The sequence below is a fragment of the Balaenoptera borealis genome, assembly GCF_965194805.1.
Source record: "Balaenoptera borealis genome assembly, chromosome: 1".
In the NCBI taxonomy this organism is placed as follows: domain Eukaryota; kingdom Metazoa; phylum Chordata; class Mammalia; order Artiodactyla; family Balaenopteridae; genus Balaenoptera; species Balaenoptera borealis.
Genome location: NC_138860.1, coordinates 162,659,414 through 162,681,153, shown reverse-complemented (window position 1 = coordinate 162,681,153; position 21,740 = coordinate 162,659,414). Strand labels below are relative to the sequence as shown.

Genomic DNA, 21,740 nt, shown 5'->3' with positions numbered 1-21,740 from the left:
TTTATATATGAGTGCTTTTATTTGTATAGAATAGATTTTACAGGGGTTGGATCGATGGTTGCATATTTTTAATTATAGAAGCTGCTGCCAGGTGGCTTTCCAAAAAGAACTTAAAAAATTTACGTTTATGACAGCAATATGTAAGGGTTACTTTTTCCTCAAAACCCTTCCAGTAATAGGTGCTATTAATCTTTTTAATATTTACTGGTCCAATGGGTCTAAAGTAGTATTTCATTGAACTTTAATCATGTCAGTTTGAACATCTTTTCAAATGGCTGTAGGTCATTAAGATTTGCGCCTCTGTGAATTATCTCTTCCTGTCTTTTGCTCATTTTAAGTGGATTATTCTTTTCTTTTCTTATCAGTTAGTGAGATCTTTATATTATAAATATTAATTCCCTATGCATAAGCCCAAAATTGAAAATATGTATTTTTCTAACCTATTTCTCATCAATTAATCTGTTTACAATTTTTTAAGCATACAAAAGAGCTTAAGGGCTTCCCTGGTGGCGCAGTGGTTAAGAATCCACCTGCCAATGCAGGGGACACATGTTCGAGTCCTGGTCCGGGAAGATCCCATATGCCACGGAGCAGCTAAGCCCTTGTGCCACAACTAATGAGCCTGTGCTCTAGAGCCTGCAAGCCACAACTATTGAGCCCACGTGCCGCAACTACTGAATCCCGCATGCCTATAGCCCGTGCTCCGCAACAAGAGAAACCACCACAATGAGAAGCCTGCTCACCACAACGAAGAGTAGCCCCTGCTCGCCACAACTAGAGAAAAGCCCATGCACAGCAACGAAGACCCAATGCAGTCAAAAAACATAAATAAACAAAATAAATAAATTTATTTAAAAAAAAGAGCTTTATTTTTACATGATAAAATATGTCTGGGCTTCCCTGGTGGCACAGTGGTTAAGAATCTGCCTGACAATGCAGAGGACATGGGTTTGAGCCCTGGTCTGGGAAGATCTCACATGCCACGGAGCAAATAAGCCCGTGCACCACAACTACTGAGCCTGCGCTCTAGAGCCCATGAGCCACAACTACTGAGCCCACATGCCACAACTACTGAGCCCCTGTGCCACACCTACTGAAGCCCACATGCCTAGAGCCTATGCTCCACAACAAGAGAAGCCACTGCAATGAGAAGTCTGTGCACCTCAGTGAAGAGTAGCCCTTGCTCTCCGCAACTAGAGAAAGCCTGCATGCAGCAACAAAGACCCAATGCAGCCAAAAATAAATAATAAAATGAAAAAATAAATTTAAAAAAATATATGTCTATCTCTTCCTTACAGCTTCTGCATTTCCAGTATTGGCTAGGAAGATCTGCCTCACTCCTAGATTGTTCATAATATCTCCTGTTTTCTTTGCAGGGTTTTATGATTTCATTTTTCTACTGCCATTTTTTTTGCAGTTTGATAAAATTTTAAACTTTTTTGTAATTGAAGTACGATTAATTTACAATGTTCTGTTAGTTTCACCTGTACAGCAAAGTGATTCAGTTTTATATGTATATTTTTTTCTTTTTCAGATTCTTTTCCATTATAGATTATTACAAGAAGAATTTTAAACTTCTATTTATTCTATGTGCTTGAAGCAGACATAATTATCTCTGAAAGTTCTGAATGACAAAATTGACAATGGGGTGTTCTGCTTGAGAAGACTGTATCCCATAGGTCATTTCTCTTTGGCCAGTGTTTCAAGTATATTCCACAGATCCTAGTCTCATTACATGATCCCGAAAGAAGGGTTTCTTGGTTAATTAAGTGTAGAAAATGTTTCATATTATAAACTGTCCCTTGAAGAGTCACAGGGCATGTCAGCATCATAAGGCTCTAACAAGTCCTGTAACAAACAGACACGTCTGTTCAACTTTGCTTCACCTAGCACTTCCCAAGCTTGTCAGACCTCTTTTCTGTAACATTTCCCATTATGCCTGCTAACATGTTCATCCTCCAAATTAGCAATGCCCTCTAGAAATAGCTTTGGGGACTAAATAGGATATTTCTTGCCAAATTTACTTACAAAATAAATGTACTGTTGTTTAATACATCTTATGGGATAAAGCTGGAGAAGGAGATTTTGTTATATTGCTACAGGTCACATTATGGCTAACTTTCCCCTGATTACCATTCTTCTTCTTCTTTTTTTTTTTAAACAACACAAATTTATTATCTCAGTTTCCACGTGTAAGGAGTCTGGGTACCGGTTAGCTGAGACCTCTGCTCAGTACCTCACAGTGTTGAAGTAGGATACAATCAAGGTGTCGAAGGGGGATACAATCTTATCTGAAGCTCACTAAATGTTGGCAGAGTTCATTCAGTTCCTTATGGTTGTCAGACTGAGGTCCTTGTTTTCTTGCTGTCTGTCAACTGAGGGCCGTTGTCATTATTCTTGAAAATGGAGATTATATTAATTATCTATTGCTATATAACAAACTAACCCCCAAATTTAGTGGCTTACAGAAACAATAAACTACTATATCTTGGAGTGTTTGTGAGTCAGAAATTCAGGAGCAGCTTGGCTGGAACATTCAGGATCTTTCATGAGGTTGCAATAAAGATGTCAACTAGGAACTTCCCTGGTGGTCCAGGGGGTAAGACTCCACACTCCCAACGCAGGGAGTCCAGGCCCAATCCCTGGTAGGGGAACTAGATCCTGCACACATGCCGCAACTGAGAAGTCTGCATGCCACAACTAAGACACAGAGCAGCCAAAATATAAATAAATAAATGATGTTAACTAGAGTAATAGTCATCTGGAAGCTTGACTGGGATTATAGGATCTGCTTCCAAGTGGCAAGGTGGTGTCAGCTGTTGGTAGGAGGCCTCAGTTCCACTCCATGTGAGTATCTCCCAGGGCTACATAGTGTCCTCATAAAATAGTGACTGACTTCCTCAAAAGCAAGTTACCAAAGGGACCAAAGCAGAAGAGACAATGTCTTTTATGACCTATTCTCAATAGGTTCATACTATCACTTTGGTAGAATTCTATTGATCTCACAAGTCAGTCTTTATCAAATGTGGGAGGGGACACACAAGGGCATGAATATCACAAGGCCAGGAATGTTGCTAAGAGAGTAAATCTTAAATGTTCTCACCACACACACACAAAAGTAATTATGTGTTATATATTAGTGACATATATGTGTAATTATACATCACTAACATTGTGATAATCGTTTTGCAATATATAGGCATAGCATATCATCAAGTTATACCCCTTAAATTTATACAGTGTTATACAATCAGATCTCAATAAAGCTGGGAAAAAATTTAAATAATAAATAAATATCACAAGGCGAGGATTATTGGGCGCCATCTTGGAGGCTGCTACCACAGAGATGCTGAACTATTTTTTTTTTTTTTAAATATTAATGAAGAGTGTTTAATGTTTACAAAGAGCTTTTAATGATGTGGCAGAACGATAGTGATACTATGATAAGTGGAAAAAGAAAACTGTTATAGAATGGTACAATAGGATGCCAATCATGAAAAAAAATTCATAAAAAAAGACAGAGAGGAAATATGCCAAAATGTCAGAGTGGCTGGAGGAATGATGGGAGTTAAAAAAACAAAAACACTTCTTTATACGTTCTGTACTTTTTAAATGATTAACTATGTACACGGGTTACTTCTATAGTCAAGAAAAAAGTAAAAACTTTAAAAATGCTGTGTACGTGGTTTCCATTTTTATTTTCTCTGATGGATGATTGCACATCAGCAAATCTTGAGTTATGCTAACTACTTAGGCCGGTCACGACACACACACACGTACAGAGAGGTCACATGGGCTGTGCCGGGCTGGCTGTAGCAAATGTACATCAAGTTACACAGGTGGAATTGTTAGGCTGGTTAAAATACACCACCGAATGATGGGACACGGTTGGGTCAGGCCGCTTCTCCTGCCCGCCATTGTTGTTTGCGGAGGTCTGTGTGTTAGGCTGGTGAGTGGCGTCCTGCTGGCACTCCGTCCATCCGGTGGCCCCCGGGGGTGGAGAGTGCCTGGGTCAGCATCTGCTCTGGGTCCCTTCTCATCTGCCCTTGCCTCGAGTTGGAGCTCCCAGCTCTCTGCTACCTCTCCCAAGTACTAGGTGTGCTTCAGCCGGGGCCCCATCCCCACTCTGCTCCACACACCTGGGACAGATGTTGCAAGGGAAGGAAGAGCCAAGAGCGAACGGACACACTCCTGATACAAGCCGTGCCCAGACACAGGAGGGGAGGAAGCGGGAGATGTGACCACGACACCACACACAAGCTCAGTCTTTACAGATGGGCCCTCTGTGTCTCCAGACACATGGGCTGTGTGGAGCCCTCCAGGGCACAGCCCCTGGGAGAGGACAGATCGGGGGTGGAGCCGTTTGGGGCAGCCTGACAGCAGAACTAGGAGGGTGGATGGGGGATGTGTCCAACATGGTGCTAGACTGTTGAAAAGTCACGACTATACACACCTGGGGATCATGTCCCCTCCCAGTTCATTCGCACAGTGGGTTAGATACAGCTAGATAGAAGTGGAGATATACTTTTTCGAGGGAGGACCTTTCCTGGTGGTTGGATAAACAGTGAGACAGACTCCTGGGTTCGGCATGCTCTGGGGAGGCCCATGCGACGGTGAGGGACTCCCTATTGCTACACTCTGTACAGGGCGGCCGGGCCCGCCCGCCGCACCCATGGCCCCTGGCGGCAGTCATGGGCTTGCCTTCAATCCCTTCCGCCTTGGAGAGCTCTTGGGCCCCGGTGAAATGGGGGCTATGAAGACAAGAGGGTGGGAGGGGGGGTCCCCGTGGCCCCGGGGGCACCCCATGTGGGGGCTACATGATATTGCACTGGGTGGCCCCGCAGCAATCCTTGATGAGCGCCAGCCCCGTCTTGGCTACTGTGGGCTTGCTAGGTGGGGGCTCGGCTTTCTTTTCTGCTCGGGAGCTGGCTGGAGATTTGGTTACTTTGTCTAGAGGTTTTAACTTGATTCTCAGAAAATCGGCCATTTCCTTGTCTTCTTCTTGCTCCCTTAGCCGCTCAACCTCTGCATCGTCCACCAGGAAGTCCCTCTTCTGCACCAGTTTGTGGATCTTCTGGATTAGCTCGTCCTCTCTCTGCTTCTGCAACTTGGTTTTTTCTTTTTCTGGGATGGCGACCAAGTTCTGCAGCTCCTGCTTCAAGTCCATGATGTCGTTGCAGAGCTGGATGTCATCCATCATAAACCTGAGCACAGACTCCCGCCGGACCAAGACTTCCCAGAGACGCTGGATTTTCACCATCTCCAGCTCGATCTCCTCTGGCCTCATGGTTGTCTCTGCCATGGAGATGATGTCCAGCTGATCCATGGAGGTTCAAGAAAACATTATTCATAACAGTCATGAAGTGGAAACAATCCAAATATCCATAAATCCATGAATAAAGAAATGGTGCAACGGCATATTCATTGTTCTCATGGCATATTAATCTGAACTATTTTGAAAATAAATGTTTCCCTCTCACCTCAGTCTCTGACATAGTAAACTGGAAATTAATGTGTACATACAACTGAATGAGACTAAAGAATTAAAAAGAGGAATTTCTGTGGTGGTGCAGTGGTTTAGAATCTACCTGCCAATGCAGGGGACACGGGTTTGATCCCTGGTCTGGGAAGATCCCACATGCCGCAGAGCAACTAAGCCCGTGTGCCACAACTACTGAGCCCGAGCTCTAGAGCATGCGAGCCACAACTACTGAAGCCCACACACCTAGAGCCTGTACTCTGCAACAAGAGAAGCCACCGCAATGAGAAGCCCACGCACCGCAATGAAGAGTAGCCCCCACTCACCGCAGCTAGAGAAAGCCCACGCACAGCAACGAAGACCCAACACAACCAAAAAAAAAAAAAAGAATTAAAAAGATTGAGAGCTAATGAAGGTCTGTTGAATTTTCTTGACAAATTACTATTGTTCAAGCATTCCTTGAAGCTCTGTCTTGATTGTACCTTGAAGGGAGGCTCTGCTCTCATTTCTATTAGCAGATTATTCATAAACAAAATGGGTTCTGTCTATTCTACCTTTGGGCAAATGTGCACCATGTCTTTCAAGTTTGTGGCTGAAGAAATAAAAACTAAAACAAAGCAAAACAAAAAAAATTTTACTAGACTTATGGTATGCAAGTTACATGCAAAACAAAGCACGGTAGAAGTATCCCAGGAAGCCAAAGCAACCTTGAGAAAGAAAAAAAGGAGCTGGAGGAATCAGGCTTCCTGACTTCAGACTATACTACAAAGCTACAGCAATCAAAACAGTATGGTACTGGCACAAAAACAGAAGTATAGATCAATGGAACAGGATAGAAAGCCCAGAGATAAACCCATGCACCTATGGTCACCTTATCTTTGACAAAGGAGGCAAGAATATGCAATGGAGAAAAGACAGCCTCTTCAATAGGTGGAGTTGGGAAAACTGGAAAGCTACATGTAAAAGAATGAAATTAGAACATTTCCTAAAACCATACACAAAAATAAACTCAAAATGGATTAAAGACATAAATGTAAGGCCAGACACCATCAAACTCTTAGAGGAAAACATAGGCAGAACACTCTATGACATAAATCACAGCAAGATCCTTTTTGACCCCCCTCCTCGAGAAATGGAAATAAAAACAAAAATAAACAAATGGGACCTAATGAAACTTCAAAGCTTTTGCACAGCAAAGGAAACCATAAACAAGACGAAAAGAGAACCCTCAGAATGGGAGAAAATATTTGCAAATGAAGCAACTGACAAAGGATTAATCTCCAAAACACAAGCAGCTCATGCAGCTCCATATCAAAAAAACAAACAACCCAATCCAAAAATGGACAGAAGACCTAAATAGACATTTCTCCAAAGAAGACATACAGATTGCCAACAAACACATGAAAAGATGCTCAACATCACTAACCATTAGAGAAATGCAAATCAAAACCACAATGAGATATCACCTCACACAGATCAGAATGGCCATCATCAAAAAATCTATAAACAGTAAATGCTGGAGAGGGGGTGGAGAAAAGGGAACCCTCCTGCACTGTTGGTGGGAATATAAATTGATACAGCCACTATGGAGAACAGTATGGAGGTTCCTTAAAAAACTAAAAATAGAACTACCATATGACCCAGCAATCCCACTACTGGGCACATACCCTGAGAAAACCACAATTCAAAAAGATACATGTACCACAATGTTCACTGCAGCACTATTTACAATTGCCAGGACATGGTAGTAACCTAAATGTCCATCGACAGATGAATGCATAAAGAAGATGTGGCACATATATACAATGGAATATTACTCGGCCATAAAAAGAAACGAAATTGAGTTATTTGTAATGAGGTGGATGGACCTAGAGTCTATCATACAGAGTGAAGAAACTCAGAAAGAGAAAAATAAATACCATATGCTAATGCACATATATGGAATCTAAAAAAACGGTACTGATGAATCTAGTGGCAGGGTAGGAATAAAAACAGAGATGTAGTGAATGGAATTGAGGAAACAGGGGGCAGAAGGGGAAGCCTGGACGAAGTGAGAGAGTAGCACTGACATATACACACTACCAAATGTAAAATGGATGGCTAGTGGGAAGCAGCCGCATAGCACAGGGAGATCAGCTCGGTGCTTTGTGACCACCTAGAGGGGTGGGATAGGGAGGGTGGGAGGGAGACGCAAGAGGGAGGGGATATGGGGATACATGTATACTTATAGCTGATTCACTTTGCTGTACAACAGAAACTAACACAACATTGTAAAGCAATTATACTCCAATAAAGATACATTAAAAAAAAAAAGAAGAAGAAGAAGCTACCCAGGAATTTAAAGCTTATCAGCATCTCAGAGTCCTCAAGCAAATTAAGCCTAATAATCCTTCCTTGTAGGCGATTTTGTGCATGTGTTAAAAAACAAAAACAAAAACAAAAAAAACAACCAAGTGTAGATCAAGGTCAATTGCAATGATTACTATAAATTTTTTCTGGACGAGACCTGATAATATTTCCCCGTTTAGATCATTTGCTTAACTATTTCAAGGTAAGTAAAGAACTAAGGACAATTTGGTTGCAGAACATTTAGATTACTCTGACTGATGTACTCTGATTCTCACCCACCTATTTACCTTAATTCCACAGATTTTATCTCATCTGAATAAACTTGAAATTTAGTCTGAAAAAGAAGGTTTTCCAGACCATAAGCCTAATTATTTGATGTTTCTTTCATTTAAAGGTCATTTAGATTCCTCCTTAATAATAATCACAAGCACTTACAGAGTACAGATTTTGTGCCAGACACTGTCCTAAGAGTTTTTACATATATGTTTACTCATAAATCCTAAAACGTAGAAGATTAAGTGATTCTAGCTGGTGGGTGGCAGAATCCAGATAATCTGGCACCAGATCCTGCTTCTCCTTAGCAAAGTATTGATCAAGGGTTTTCACATCATGTTTTATGTAAGAAGCATTGGTTGCTGTGGTGGATTAAAGACGGCTACAAATTCTTTGTCACTGTTTCCATTGAGAGGTAAAGCTATCTCCTCTCTCCTTGAATTTGGGCTGGCCTTGTAATTTGCTTTGACTAAAAGAATGTGGGGGGATTGATGCTGTTTAACTTTTGATGCAGGGATTACAAGATCTCTAACATCTACTTCTGGTACTTGGAACACTTCTTGGAACCCAGCTGGCATGCTCTCAAGATTGTGGAGAGGCCATGTGAAGGATGACGGAGAAACTCTGGTCAACAGCTCCAATTGTTGAGCTCCCAGTCAACTGCCAGTGAGATGAGGGAGCCATCTTCCGATGTTCCAGCCCATTTGAACCTGGCATTAATGAAGCCCCAGCTAATATAAAGGAGAGAAGAGCTGTCCAGCTGAGCACAGTCAACTCACAGAATTGTGAGAAATAAATAGCTATGGTGGTTGTTTAAATTCGCTAAATTTTAGGAGCATTTGTTATGGAGCAATGGACAATCAAAATAGTTGATGATAATAGAATCCCCCCCACCCCGTGAAGTTAAATGGCAACCAGCTAATTTAAGGCTTAAGGAAATTTGGACTTCCCTGCTGTAGCAGTGGTTAAGAATCCGCCTGCCAATGCAGGCGACACGGGTTCGAGCCCTGGTCCGGGAAGATCCCACATGCCGCGGAGTAACTAAGCCCGTGCGCCACAACTACAGAGCCTGCGCTCTAGAGCCCACAAGCCACAACTACTGAGCCCGCGAGCCACAACTACTGAAGCCTGCGCACCTAGAGCCTGTGCTCCGCAACAAGAGAAGCCACTGCAATGAAAAGCCCACGCACCACAAGGAAGAGTAGCCCCTGCTCACCACAAGTAGAGGAAGCACACAGCAATGAAGACCCAAAGCAGCAAAAAAAAAAAAGTCTTAAGGAAATTATATTGCCAGGAAACGAAAACAAAATAAAAACTGAGATCTATTGTGCAACCCCTAAGGCAGTCTCCAGTCCCAAATATTTTACCAGTACAAGGAGTGACACTGAATCGAAACAGCTCCCTGGAGAGGAGTCCTCTCCTATCCCCCTCTCAAGGAGTATTTCTGAAGGATCCTGGACAAGGAAAATCTCTTCATGGTCATAATCCAGGATGACCAGATTCTCTAACTAAGGAATTTACTTACTGGAAGGAAGTGACCTCTACATACAGCTGCACAGGTTGTTCAGTGCACACCTGCTATCATGCGAATGGTACCCTCCAGAGGTGTAAATGTGGTGACCTGGTCAGGAAAATGAGTTAATGAATGAACATCTATGAAATGTGTAGGCCTTACCATATTCTATCAGGGCTTGGAATAAATCTGTATGTTGTATCTTATCCCCCCCCCTACTTTTTCTTTTTAATTTTATTTATTTATTTATTTATTTTTGGCTGAGTTGGGTCTTCGTTGCTGTGCGCAGGCTTTCTCTAGTTGCGGTGAGCGGGAGCTACTCTACGTTGTGGTGCGCGGGCTTCTCATTGCGGTGTCTTCTCTTGTTGCGGACCACAGGCTCTAGGCACACGGGCTTCACTAGTTGTGGCATGTGGGCTCAGTCGTTGTGGCTCACGGGCTTAGTTGCTCTGTGGCATGTGGGATCTTCCCAGACCAGGGCTCGAATCCGTGTCCCCTGCATTGGCAGGCGGATTCTTTTTTTTTTTTTAATTTTGTTTATTTATTTATTTATTTATTTATTTATTTATTTATTTATGACTGTGTTGGGTCTTCGTTTCTGTGCGAGGGCTTCCTCCAGTTGCGGCAAGCGGGGGCCACTCTTCATCGCGGTGCGCGGGTCTCTCACTATCGCGGCCTCCCTTGTTGCGGAGCACAGGCTCCAGACGCGCAGGCTCAGTAATTGTGCCTCACGGGCCTAGTTGCTCCACGGCATGTGGGATCTTCCCAGACCAGGGCTCGAACCCGTGTCCCCTGCATTGGCAGGCAGATTCTCAACCACTGCGCCACCAGGGAAGCCTGGCAGGCGGATTCTTAACCACTGTGACACCCATTTTCCCCCTTTTTAAAATGAGAGTTTTAATTGATGACTGTACTAATTTGCCGGGGATGCCATAACAAAGTAATACTGACTGGATGGCTTGAACAGCAAAAGTTTATTTTCTCACAGTTGTGGAGGTTACAGTCCAAGATCAAGGTGTTGGCAGAGTTATTTTTTTCTGAGGTTCTCTCCTTGGCTTATAGATGGCCATCTTCTCCCTGTATTTTCCCTCTGTGTATGTCTGTGTCCAAATTTCCTCTTCTTGTAAGTCCACCAGTCTTATTGAATTAGGGCCCACCCCAATAATGTCTTTAATTACCTCTTTAGACACTATCCAAATAAAGCCACATTCTGAAGTACAGAGGATTAGGTCTTCAACATATGAATTTTTGAAGACTATAATTCAGCCCACAACAAGGTCATGCTGTTTTTCCTGTACTGTTTTATATATGGTATATTGCTTATAGTTAAATGTATCATTTTGGCCATAAGTTGTAAGATCTGAATCTGACTGAGATTAGACATCACCTAGAGATTCGGTACTCAGAAATGGATTCAATAACTAGGTGTAATTTTGGATGTGAATGTGCTTGAAGTTGTATATGGTTTAATTGCATTGTATTACATACAGAATTTTTGGAAAAGTATGTGTGGGAAGAAAGAGCACGTGTGTGTGCCTATACATATGTGTGCATGTGATCGTCAGGTGGACCATAATAAATACCTGTGGTATTGCACATCTAGCACTTTTCCTTTGTTTTGGACACTAACTCCTCCCTTCTCACAATTCATATGACTCCCATGGGAGATACCATATTTTTACATAATCACATCGCTCCTGGCCACAGTTGATTGGTCTGGGGAGGGCATTTCATTCTAGTCAGGCCAATTAAACTCCTTCTCCAGGATTTTTCAGGCTTGAATTGATAACGTTCATCCTTCTCCAGGGGTGGAAGTTGTACATTGAAAAAATTAGGACCTGCTAGTCACATTCCTGCCATGTAGAGAAAGCCAGTTACCAATAAGAGAAAATGAAGCCAATGTGCTAAAAACAAAGCAAAACAAAACAAAAAAACAGAGACAAAATAGGGAGGGAGTCCTGCAGCCCACCTGTATTCCTAACTCTCCTCTAGGCAACAGATTTGATGAGCCCAAAATATTTTTCCCATTTTGCCTAATATGGTTTGTATTGAGTTTTTCGGGTTTTTTTACAACCAAAAGAATCCTTATCAATACAGTATGTGATGGTCAGTTTTATGTGTCAACTTGACTGGCTAAGGGGTGCCCAGATTAAACATTATTTCTGCATGTGTCTGTAAGAATGGATGGGATTTTCTGTATGAGATTAGCATTTGAATCCGCGGACTCAGTAAAGTGGTTTGCCTTCCCAAATGTGAATGGGCATCATCCAATCCATTGAGGGCCTGAATAGAGCAACAACATGTAGAAGAAGGAGGAATTCATCCTTTTTTGCTTCCTACTTGCTTGAGTTGGGACATCTCATCTTGTCTTCTCTGGCCCTCAGACTGGGATTTAAACAATCAGCTCCCCCGGTTCTCAGGCCTTTGGACTTGGACTGAATTACGTCACCATCACCGGCTTTCCTGGGTCTCCAGCTTGTAGACAGCAGATTGTGGGACTTCTCAGCCTCCTTAACTCTATGAGCCGATTTGATGTATCTATTCTTCTCCAAAGAAGCCTGACTAATATAAGTAAGATACATGACAGCACAGGTGAATACATGCTATCACTTATTACCATACTTGTGTTAACACAAAGTGTGTTCCTTAAACTGCAAATCTTGCTGGCAAAAGCCCTACCTAAGTGGGAGGATTTGTCTTCTTTATTTGTATCCATCTAGATTCTTAATTTCAAACAACAGAAACGAATTCTGCGTGTTTTAAGCAGAAAAGAAATTTATTAAAAGGATATTAAATAGCTCATAGAATCAGTGGGAGAGCTGAAGAGAAGACTCACATTCTAGGCCACACAATGAGAAACAGCTAATATCAAGGTGCAGAACTGGTCTGGTGATAAGGACACCACTGCCATGGCTACAGAACTCTGGACATGAAGACTGTGCCGATGATACAACCAGTGTTCAGTACTGGACTGACCACTACCTCTGCAGCCACTGCTTTTCCAGGAAGTGATCTTCCTGAAACCAATTTTTCTAGCCAGCTTTGAGGCAGGTGTGTTGGACTGGCAGAGCCTTGTCCACATGCTGATGCTCTAGCTGCAAGGGATGTGGAAAGGAAGTTCCTAGCACTTCAGCTTTTGTAGAGGATGATTGATAGGCCCCATAGATTAGCTTCATAACCGAGAGAATTCCCCAAATGCAAGACAGGGGGTTCCAATGCGGAGGGCCCTAAAGAAGTGTAAAGTGTCCACTACACCCTTAACCTTCAAGACCGCCCCTGTCAGGGACATCAACTTGAGACTGGCCCCATATACCTCACAGAGACTGCTGCAAACAAGACTCACAAACTGTAATGATCTATGCTTAGAGCTGGTTATTGAATGGGGGTTGATTTAAGTCAGGCACAGCTTTCACCAAGAAAACTGTTATCTCTGCCACATCAGAAAACTGGGGAATTAGGAAGTTGTTGTCCCAACTATTGGTTCTGAGAACCCAACACCTTAGCCAAGATGTGGGGAAGAGGAAGCCACTGCCAGAGTGATGACACCTTAAATCCTCACATGCTGCCTCACTTCTCCCCCACTTAACTCAGTTCCAGATTCAACAAGCCCCTTAGGCATGCATCGGGGAATTTAAAACACATCCAGCTGCAAGGAGGTTTGGAAATGTAGTTCTAGCTTTCCAGCTTCTGCAGTATAGGGAGTCAGGGTAGGAGGGGACTGGCACATATGTGGAGATAGCTATCTACCCTCTCTGCCTCAGATACTACCATTCCACCTTTATTCAATCTCTGAATGCTACTTTCTAAAAAAATTAATTTTATGCAAAGATGCTTAATATCACTAATTATTAGACAAATGAAAATCAAAACTACAATGAGGTATCACCTCACACCAGTTGGAATGGCCATCATTAAAAAGTCTACAAATAACAAATGCTGGAGGGAGTGTGGAGAAAAGAGAACCCTCCTACAATGTTGGTGGGAATGTAAATTGGTGCAACCACTATGGCAAACAGTATGGAGATTCCTTAAAAAAACTAAAAATAGAGTTACCATATGATCCAGCAATCCCACTCCTGGACATATACCCAGACAAAACTATGATTTGAAAAGATACATGCACCCCTATGTTCACAGAAGCACTATTTACAATAGCCAAGTCATGGAAGTAACCTAAATGTCCATTGACAGATGAATGGATAAAGAAGATGTGGTATATATATACAATGGAATATTACTCAGCCATAAAAAAGAATGAAATAATGTCATTTGCAGCTACATAAATGGACCTAGAGATTATCATACTAAGGGAAGTAAGTCAGACAGAGAAAGACAAATATCATCTGATATCCCTTATATGTGGAATCTAAAACAAATGAACTTATTACAACAAAGAAATAGAATTACAGACATAGAAAACAAACTTATGGTTAGCGGGGGTAGGGGGAGATAAATGAGGAGTTTGGGATTAACTTATACACACTACTGTATATAAAATAGGTAAACAATAAGGGCCCACTGTATAGCATAGGGAACTGTACTCAGTATCTTGTAATAACATATAATGGAAAAGAATCTGAAAAAGAACACACACACACACACACACACACACACACACACACACATATATAATAGCTGAATTACTTTGCTGTACACCTGAAACTAACACAACATTGTAAATTAACTATACTTCAATTTTTAAAAAATTATTATTTTTAAAAATATTTATTTATTTATTTGGTTGCATCGGGTCTTTATTTATTTGGTTGCAGGCGGGCTCCATAGTTGTGGCATGTGAACTCTTAGTTGCAGCATGCATGTGGGATCTAGTTCCCGGACCAGGGATCGGACCTGGGCCCCCTGCATGGGGAGTATGGAGTCTTAACCACTGCACCACCAGGGAAGTCCCTAAAAATTATTTTTAATAGGCAATACATTCACATAGTAAAACAATTCAAACACTGTCAACAGTATGCAATGAAAAGTACCCTCCTCTATCCTCCAATCCTGCAGTTTTCCTCCCAAGAATAATTGACTTCTACCAGTTTCCTGTTTATTGTTCCAAAGATTATCTAAGGGTATGTGAATGTACACCTCTCCCTTTTTGTTTTACGTGTATGGAGTATAAAATACACACTTTTTTTCTAATCTACTTTCTTTAAAATTTTTTAAATTTTAAAATAAATTTATTTATGGCTGCGTTGGGTCTTCGTTGCTGCGCACGGGTTTTCTCTGGTTGCGTCGAGCGGGGGCTGCTCTTCGTTGCAGTGCACGGGCTTCTCATTGCGGTGGTTTCTCTTGTTGCAGAGCACGGACTCTAGGCGCGTGGGCTTCAGTAGTTGTGGCTCGTGGGATCAGTAGTTGTGGCTCACGGGCTCTAGAGCGCAGGCTCAGCAGTTGTGGCGCACGGGTTTAGTTGTTCTGCGGCATGTGGGATCTTCCTGGACCAGGGCTCAAACCTGTATCCCCTGCATTGGCAGGCGGATTTTTAACCACTGCGCCACCAGAGAAGTCCTAATCTACTTTTAATAGCCAGTGAGAGTGAAGAGTCCTGGAGAAGATAAGGACAGTCTGACAATAAAGAGAGCTCCATTTCTTTTTCGCACAGTTTTTGTTTTTTTAAAAAAATCTTTATTTCTTATAAAATATTGCAAAATATTTAAACAATACAAAAAATGAAAACAAAAAAATGAGTGTGTCCCTCAAGCACATTTCCGAAAAACAACTACTCTAATCAGTTTGTGTATCTATCTATCTATCTATCCCTGCGTGTGTATGGTTTTTATAGCTTTGAACTTCTTCCTCTACATTGTTCTAAGTTCTTTGCTGGCCAGAGTGTTGGTTCTGAATTTACCTTACAGCCCTGTAAGCTATTAAGACAATGGCTACAGCTTTAATTAATTACTTAAATCGTGCGTCTCTACTGAGACTCCTCAAAGCAAACAAACATGCTTGATCTAACTGTGCGCTTGTTGCTCCTTGGTGGCAGACTCGATATTCAAGCTCCAATATTCCCTCTCGGATTCTGCCAAACTTCTCTAGGCAATTTCTGCAATTAATTCTGCATGTATTCCCTAATGCAGTGGAATCCTGTTTTTTGTCCTCCCAGACTCCTCCCTCACTTCTGATCACAGACCTGTAACTCCCTGGGACACAGGGATGCGAGCATAACCCAAAACAGGTGAATCAGCATTTTCCCTGGATTTTTCAAAGCAGAGTTGGGAGAAAGATGCTCCTTTCCTTTCTGGTTAAAATACTGTGATTATGTGACTCTGGAACTGTTGGCAGCCACAGATCCACCTTCAAGGTGAAATCGAGTTATCGTCCATAGCAATTCTACTATGTATTAATAAGTTATTTGTTTGTTTGTTTGTTTGTTTTGGCCATGCCGTGTTGGCAGGTGGGATCTTAGTTCCCCGGACCAGGAATTGAACCCGTGACCCCTGCAGTGGAAGCAAGGAGTCTTAACCACTGGACAGCCAGGGAAATCCCATGTATTAATAAGTTTTTATAACAGCTTGTTTGAGATATAATTCACTTCACAGGGATAAGACCGGCAAATTCTTTAGTATATAACAGGTAATATTTACCCTTTGCCATATTCTTTAGTATATAACAGGTAATATTTACCCTTTGCCAGGTTGAGGGATTAGGGAGTGGATATCTTTGGGGGCCATGGTTTAGCCTACCACATAGCATAATAATGCAATATACCTCATAGAGCTATTGTGAGCATTAACAGAGTAAACATATGTAAAACTTGCATGTAAATATCTCTCAATAAATATTGGCTACTGTTTTTATTATTCATTTCTGAAAGGTACCTTCTTGTTTTTTGGCCTGAGCACCCTTCCTATTTTGAGGGAATGTCCCATTTATGGTCTCAGTGGGAGGGAGAAGCCCAAACTATATGACAGAAGGTTGAAGGGAGACAGGTATTTTCCTTCTCTCTCCCCTATCAACTGGCCATGGGCCAATAACCAGTAAGATGCTCAAGGCTGGGACACTGGACACTTGTAAAGATTCAATTTGTGATTCTGAAAGCCTGCAGCAATGATATCAAGATTCTGGCAGTAACAAATATCCAGTGGTGGTGTCATGGTCATACTTATCTTAGTTTGGTCAAGCACTATCTGATATGGTGCCCTTATTGGTCAGAACTCTCATTCTAGACCACTTGATAGTGTTCAGATTCTACTCAATATATTCAAAATAGTTACATAATGGTTTTTTTGAGTTCAAATTGTTAATATCTGCAATATGCTGGAAATCCTATTCTTTACGATATTTCATCTGAGTGAAAAAATTTAAATGTCAGCTTAAATATATGCATAGGAATATACAATTTTTCAAAATTTTCTTAGAAGATATGAAAGCAAAACAGTTTGCTCACTGCCCAACTTCTTTCTTTGTTGGAGTCCCATTGCAAATAATGGGAAGAAAGGTTGTGGGTTACTGAGGGAAACTTTCGAACTTTATTAATAAGAGCTGTGCTAAGCATTTGAGATACATTACTCAGTTATTTTTGACAATTGACCTGTAATGTAGGTTCATTATACAGGTGGGCAAATTAATACTCAGAGAAGTTGTGACTGGCCTAGGCTAACACAAGTGGTCAATAACAGAGCTGGGATTTGAAACCACATCTACCAGGTGCCCAGGTCTGTGTCTTAACCACGTCACTCTGCTACATGGCAGAGAGAAGAGAGTCTTCCACTGTCTCCCATCTCTGGGAGTGATAATAGCTGCACCAGCAGTGGCCAGCAGCAGGGGCAGTCAGAGCCACACCAACAGAGAGGAGACACAGAAACAGCTCAGGAGGGGATGGTAAGAAGCCCCAAAGCACTGTGGTACCTGTTGCCAAGTTTCTGTAACCCAACAAAGGAAGCCGGAAGTACCTCTGGTAACCTAAGAAAAGTCACCATTCCCATACCACATTGAGAGCTAGGAAGGGGAGCCTCTCCTGTCCTGTCCTGTCTTGGGCGGGGAAGGACTTGGGGGATGACACAGTTGCTACCAGATAATTATTCCACCTTTGTTCCATGGTCCTCTAAACGTTCATGGTATTTAGCGACCTCTCTCTTTTTCTCCCTTTTATTTGTCATCCTCTACCAACTTTCTAGTCACTCCCCCTCAGAAGGAACATAGTATAGTGGCTGATTCATGGACTCTGACCCAGACTTTTTGAATCCTGGCCCTAACTCCTTTTTAGGTGTGCCATCTTGGATGACTTAGGTAATTTCTCCATACCTTAGTTTCCTTTTAAAAATCCTACCATGTAAATTTGCATACTTCTGATCCATGCTTTTTAATAGCTGCATTAAATGTACCATACTTTACTCAATCACTGCTTGAATGATGAATATTCTCTTTAATCTCAGTTTGGCTGTTGCGAACAATGTGGCAATAAACATCTAAGTAGATATATTCCAGTGCTTTTCTTTCTTAGGGTGTCTACCCAGAAGTGGGATTTGTAAAAGAAAAGGTATGTTTTTATTTTTAACAGATGTTGCTGAAATGCTTTCTGGAAAAGACTCTACCAGTTTACAGCAATATATAATAATTCCTCTTTTTCAGCAATTCCACCAGCAATAAATATTTTCTGAATTTTTTAACTTTCACAGTTCGATAAATATAAAGTGATATCTTATTGTTACTTTATTTTGCATTTCTCTGGCTATTAGTGAGACTTAGCACTTCTTATATGCTTCTCGTCCATTCAGACTTGTTCTTCCATGAATTACTTCGTCATGTTCTCTGTCCGTTTTTTCTACAGGGTTATCAGTCCCCTTCTTGTCTGTTTGTAGGTATTCCTCTCGTGTTATAAATATTAACTTTCCATTCTCTCTGTTGAATTTTCCTCCCAGATTTGTTGTCTCTTTTATAAATTCATTTAAAAGGTTTCATTTGGTCAAGTAGTTCTTTTATTTTATAATCTCTGAGTCTGCTACCCTCCTACCTCATACCTAGATTGTACATATGGTCTCCTACATTTTCTTTCTTTTTTAAAACATATTCAAAATAAAAATAGTTGCTTTTATTTTTAAATGTTTTCTTCTTTAAATTATGTAAACATATTCAAATTTCACCAAAATGTTTTAAGCACCTGCAGTTTACACAGCTACTTTACCGGGGAAGGTGTCTTTTTTTCCCCTAGATTTACTGAGATATGATTGACAAGTAAAAATTGTATATATTTAGGTTGTACAACATGATTTTTTAAAGGTGTACAATTGTACACCTATTTTTTAAAGGTGTACAATAGGATGATTTTTTTTTTTTTGGTTGGGCCACGCAGCTTGTGGGAATCTTAGTTCCCCAACCAGGGATCAAACCTGGGCCCTCAGCAGTGAGAGCGCGGGAGTCCTAACCACTGAACTGCCAGGGAATTCCCAGGGATGAATCAATATTGGTATGCATTTTGAAATGATTATCACAATCAAGTTAATTAACACACCCATCATTTCACATAGTTACCTTTTGTATGTGCTATAGTGAGAACATTTAAAGTCTGCTCTCAGAAAATTTTAAGTATACAGTGCAATATTATTAACTATAGTCACTATGTTGTATGTCAGATCCCCTCCTAGATTTTCTTCTAAGATTTTTATTATATGTTTATATTTAAATGATAATATTTAAACCATGTTTTGAAATTGTATGAGATGGGGTCAAATTATTTTCTTCCATATATAGAACCAGATTTACAGCATCATTTACTAGAGGAACCATGTTTTTCCCTCTGACTATGACAAATGACAGTGTTGTCATATGCTGAACTCTCTTATAATCTAATATCTAGTTCTAGATATTCTATTACTTTCCGATGGTATATTTTTATGCCAATGTTGTATTAATTTATTACAGCAGTTTTCTGAGTTTTCTGGTATCTAGTTAAGCAAGTAGTCTCCCTTCATTGTACTTAATTTTCATACTTTTCTTGATTATTCTAGGTTATATAGTCTTCCATATGGGTTTAAGATCATTTTAACAATTCAGTTCAATAGATTTTTTAAAAAACTGTCTGTCAGGACTTCCCTGGTGGTGCAGTGGTTAAGAATCTGCCTGCCAATGCAGGGGACAGGGGTTCAAACCCTGGTGCGGGAAACTCCCACATGCCGCAGAGCAGCTAAGCCCGTGCACCACACTACTGAGCCTACGCTCTAGAGCCCATGCTCCACAATGAAGAGTAGCCCCCGCTCGCCGCAACTAGAGAAAGCCTGCGCGCAGCAATGAAGACCCAACGCAGCCAAAAATAAATAAATAAATTTATTTTTAAAAAAATAAAATTAAAAAAAAACAACTGCCTGTCAGTATTCTAACTGGAATTGCATTAAATATAAATATTTTAAAATATTTTTGTTTTTATAACATTGTTTTCTTATCCAAGAACACATAACTTTCCATTTGTCTAGCTCTAATTTTATGTTGTTCAATAAGATTTAATCATATTCTTTATATATGACCTGTGATTTTGTTCAACTTATTCCTAGGGTATTTTTTTTTTCTTTTTTTCCTTTTCTTGTGGTGGCAAAATACATATAACATAAAATTTACCATCTTAACCTTTTTTTTTTTAATTAATTAATTTATTTATTTATTTTTGGCTGTGTTGGGTCTTCGTTTCTGTGCGAGGGCTTCCTCCAGTTGTGGCAAGTGGGGGCCACTCTTCATCGCGGTGCGCGGGCCTCTCACTATCGCGGCCTCTCTTGTTGCGGAGCACAGGCTCCAGACGCGCAGGCTCAGTAATTGTGGCTCACAGGCCCAGTTGCTCCGCGGCATGTGGGATCCTCCCAGACCAGGGCTCGAACCCGTGTCCCCCGCATTAGCAGGCAGATTCTCAACCACTGCGCCACCAGGGAAGCCCATCTTAACCATTTTTAAGTGTACAGTTCAGTGGTATTAAGTACAATCACATTGTTGTGCAACCATCACCACCATCCATCCCCATAAATCTTTTCATCTTGTAAAACTGAAACTACATCCATTAAACAATAACTCCCCATTTCCTCCCATCCCCCAGCCCCTGGCAACCACTATTCTACTTTTCATCTCTATGATTTAACTACTCTAAGTACCTCACATAAGAGGAATCATACAGTATTTGTCTTTTTGTGACTGACTTATTTCACTCAAGGTTTATCCATGTTTTTGTAGCATATTGCAGAATTTCCTTCCCTTTTAAGGCCGAAAAATATTCCATTGTTTGTATATACCACATTTTGCTTATCCATTTATAAGTCAGTGGATACTTGGGTTGCTTCCATGTTTTAGCTATTGTAAATAATGCTGCTATGAATACGGGTGCATGAATGTCTCTTCAAGGTCCTGCTTTCGATTATTTTGAGTATATACTCAGAAGTGGAATTGATAGATCATATAGTAATTCTGTTTTTAACTTTTTGAGCAACTGCCATACTGTTTTCTGCAGTTGCTATACCATTTTACATTCCCATCAATAATGCACAAGGGTTCCAATTTCCCTACATCCTCACCAACATTTGTTATTTTCTATTTTTTTATAGTAGCCATCTTAGTGAGTGTGAGGTGTTATATCATTATAGTTTTAATTTGCATTTCCCTAATGACTAATGATGTTGAACATCTTTCCATGTGTTTACTGATCATTCATATATATTCTTTGGGAAAGGTCTATTCAAGTCCTTTGGCAAATTTTTGCATCAGTTTTTTGTTGTTGTTGTTGAGTTTTAAAACTTTTCTATGTACACTGGATATTGATTCCTCATCAGATATATGATTTGCAAATATTTTCTCCCATTTGTGGGTTGCCTTTTTACTCTGTGGATAGTCTCTTTTGATGCACAAATTTTTAAAATTTTCATGAAGTCCAATTTGTCTATTTTTTCTTTTGTTGCTAGTGCCTTTGATGTCATACCCAAGAAATCCTTACCAAATCCAAGGTCATGAAGATTTTGTCCTATGTTTTCTTCTAAGAGTTTTATTGTCTTAGGTCTTACATTTAGGTCCTTGCTCCATTTGGAATTAATTTTTGTATACAATGTTAAGTAAGGGTCCAACTTTATTCTTTTGCATGTGGATATCCAGTTTTCCTAGCACCATTTGTTGAAAAGACTGTTCTTTCCCCATTGGCACCTTTGTCAAAAA

At 40.8% G+C, this 21,740-nt stretch overlaps 2 protein-coding genes across 2 annotated transcripts in view; both read right to left on the bottom strand.

Moving 5' to 3' along the window:
- The window catches only part of RHBDL2 (rhomboid like 2), a 97,287-nt gene that overhangs the window by 66,656 nt on the left and 8,891 nt on the right, over positions 1–21,740 (bottom strand). The gene's annotated exons all lie outside the window — the stretch shown is intronic.
- Positions 3,676–14,215, bottom strand: LOC309627455 (bMERB domain-containing protein 1). Its single transcript, XM_082389429.1, has one exon. It carries the CDS (start codon positions 5,324–5,326, stop codon positions 4,814–4,816), a length of 513 nt encoding a protein of 170 aa, XP_082245555.1. The 5' UTR covers positions 5,327–14,215; the 3' UTR covers positions 3,676–4,813.

Excerpts from the sequence above, each read along its gene's own strand:
- LOC309627455 (XM_082389429.1), bottom strand. The coding sequence starts at position 5,326 with ATGGATCAGCTGGACATCATCTCCATGGCAGAGACAACCATGAGGCCA.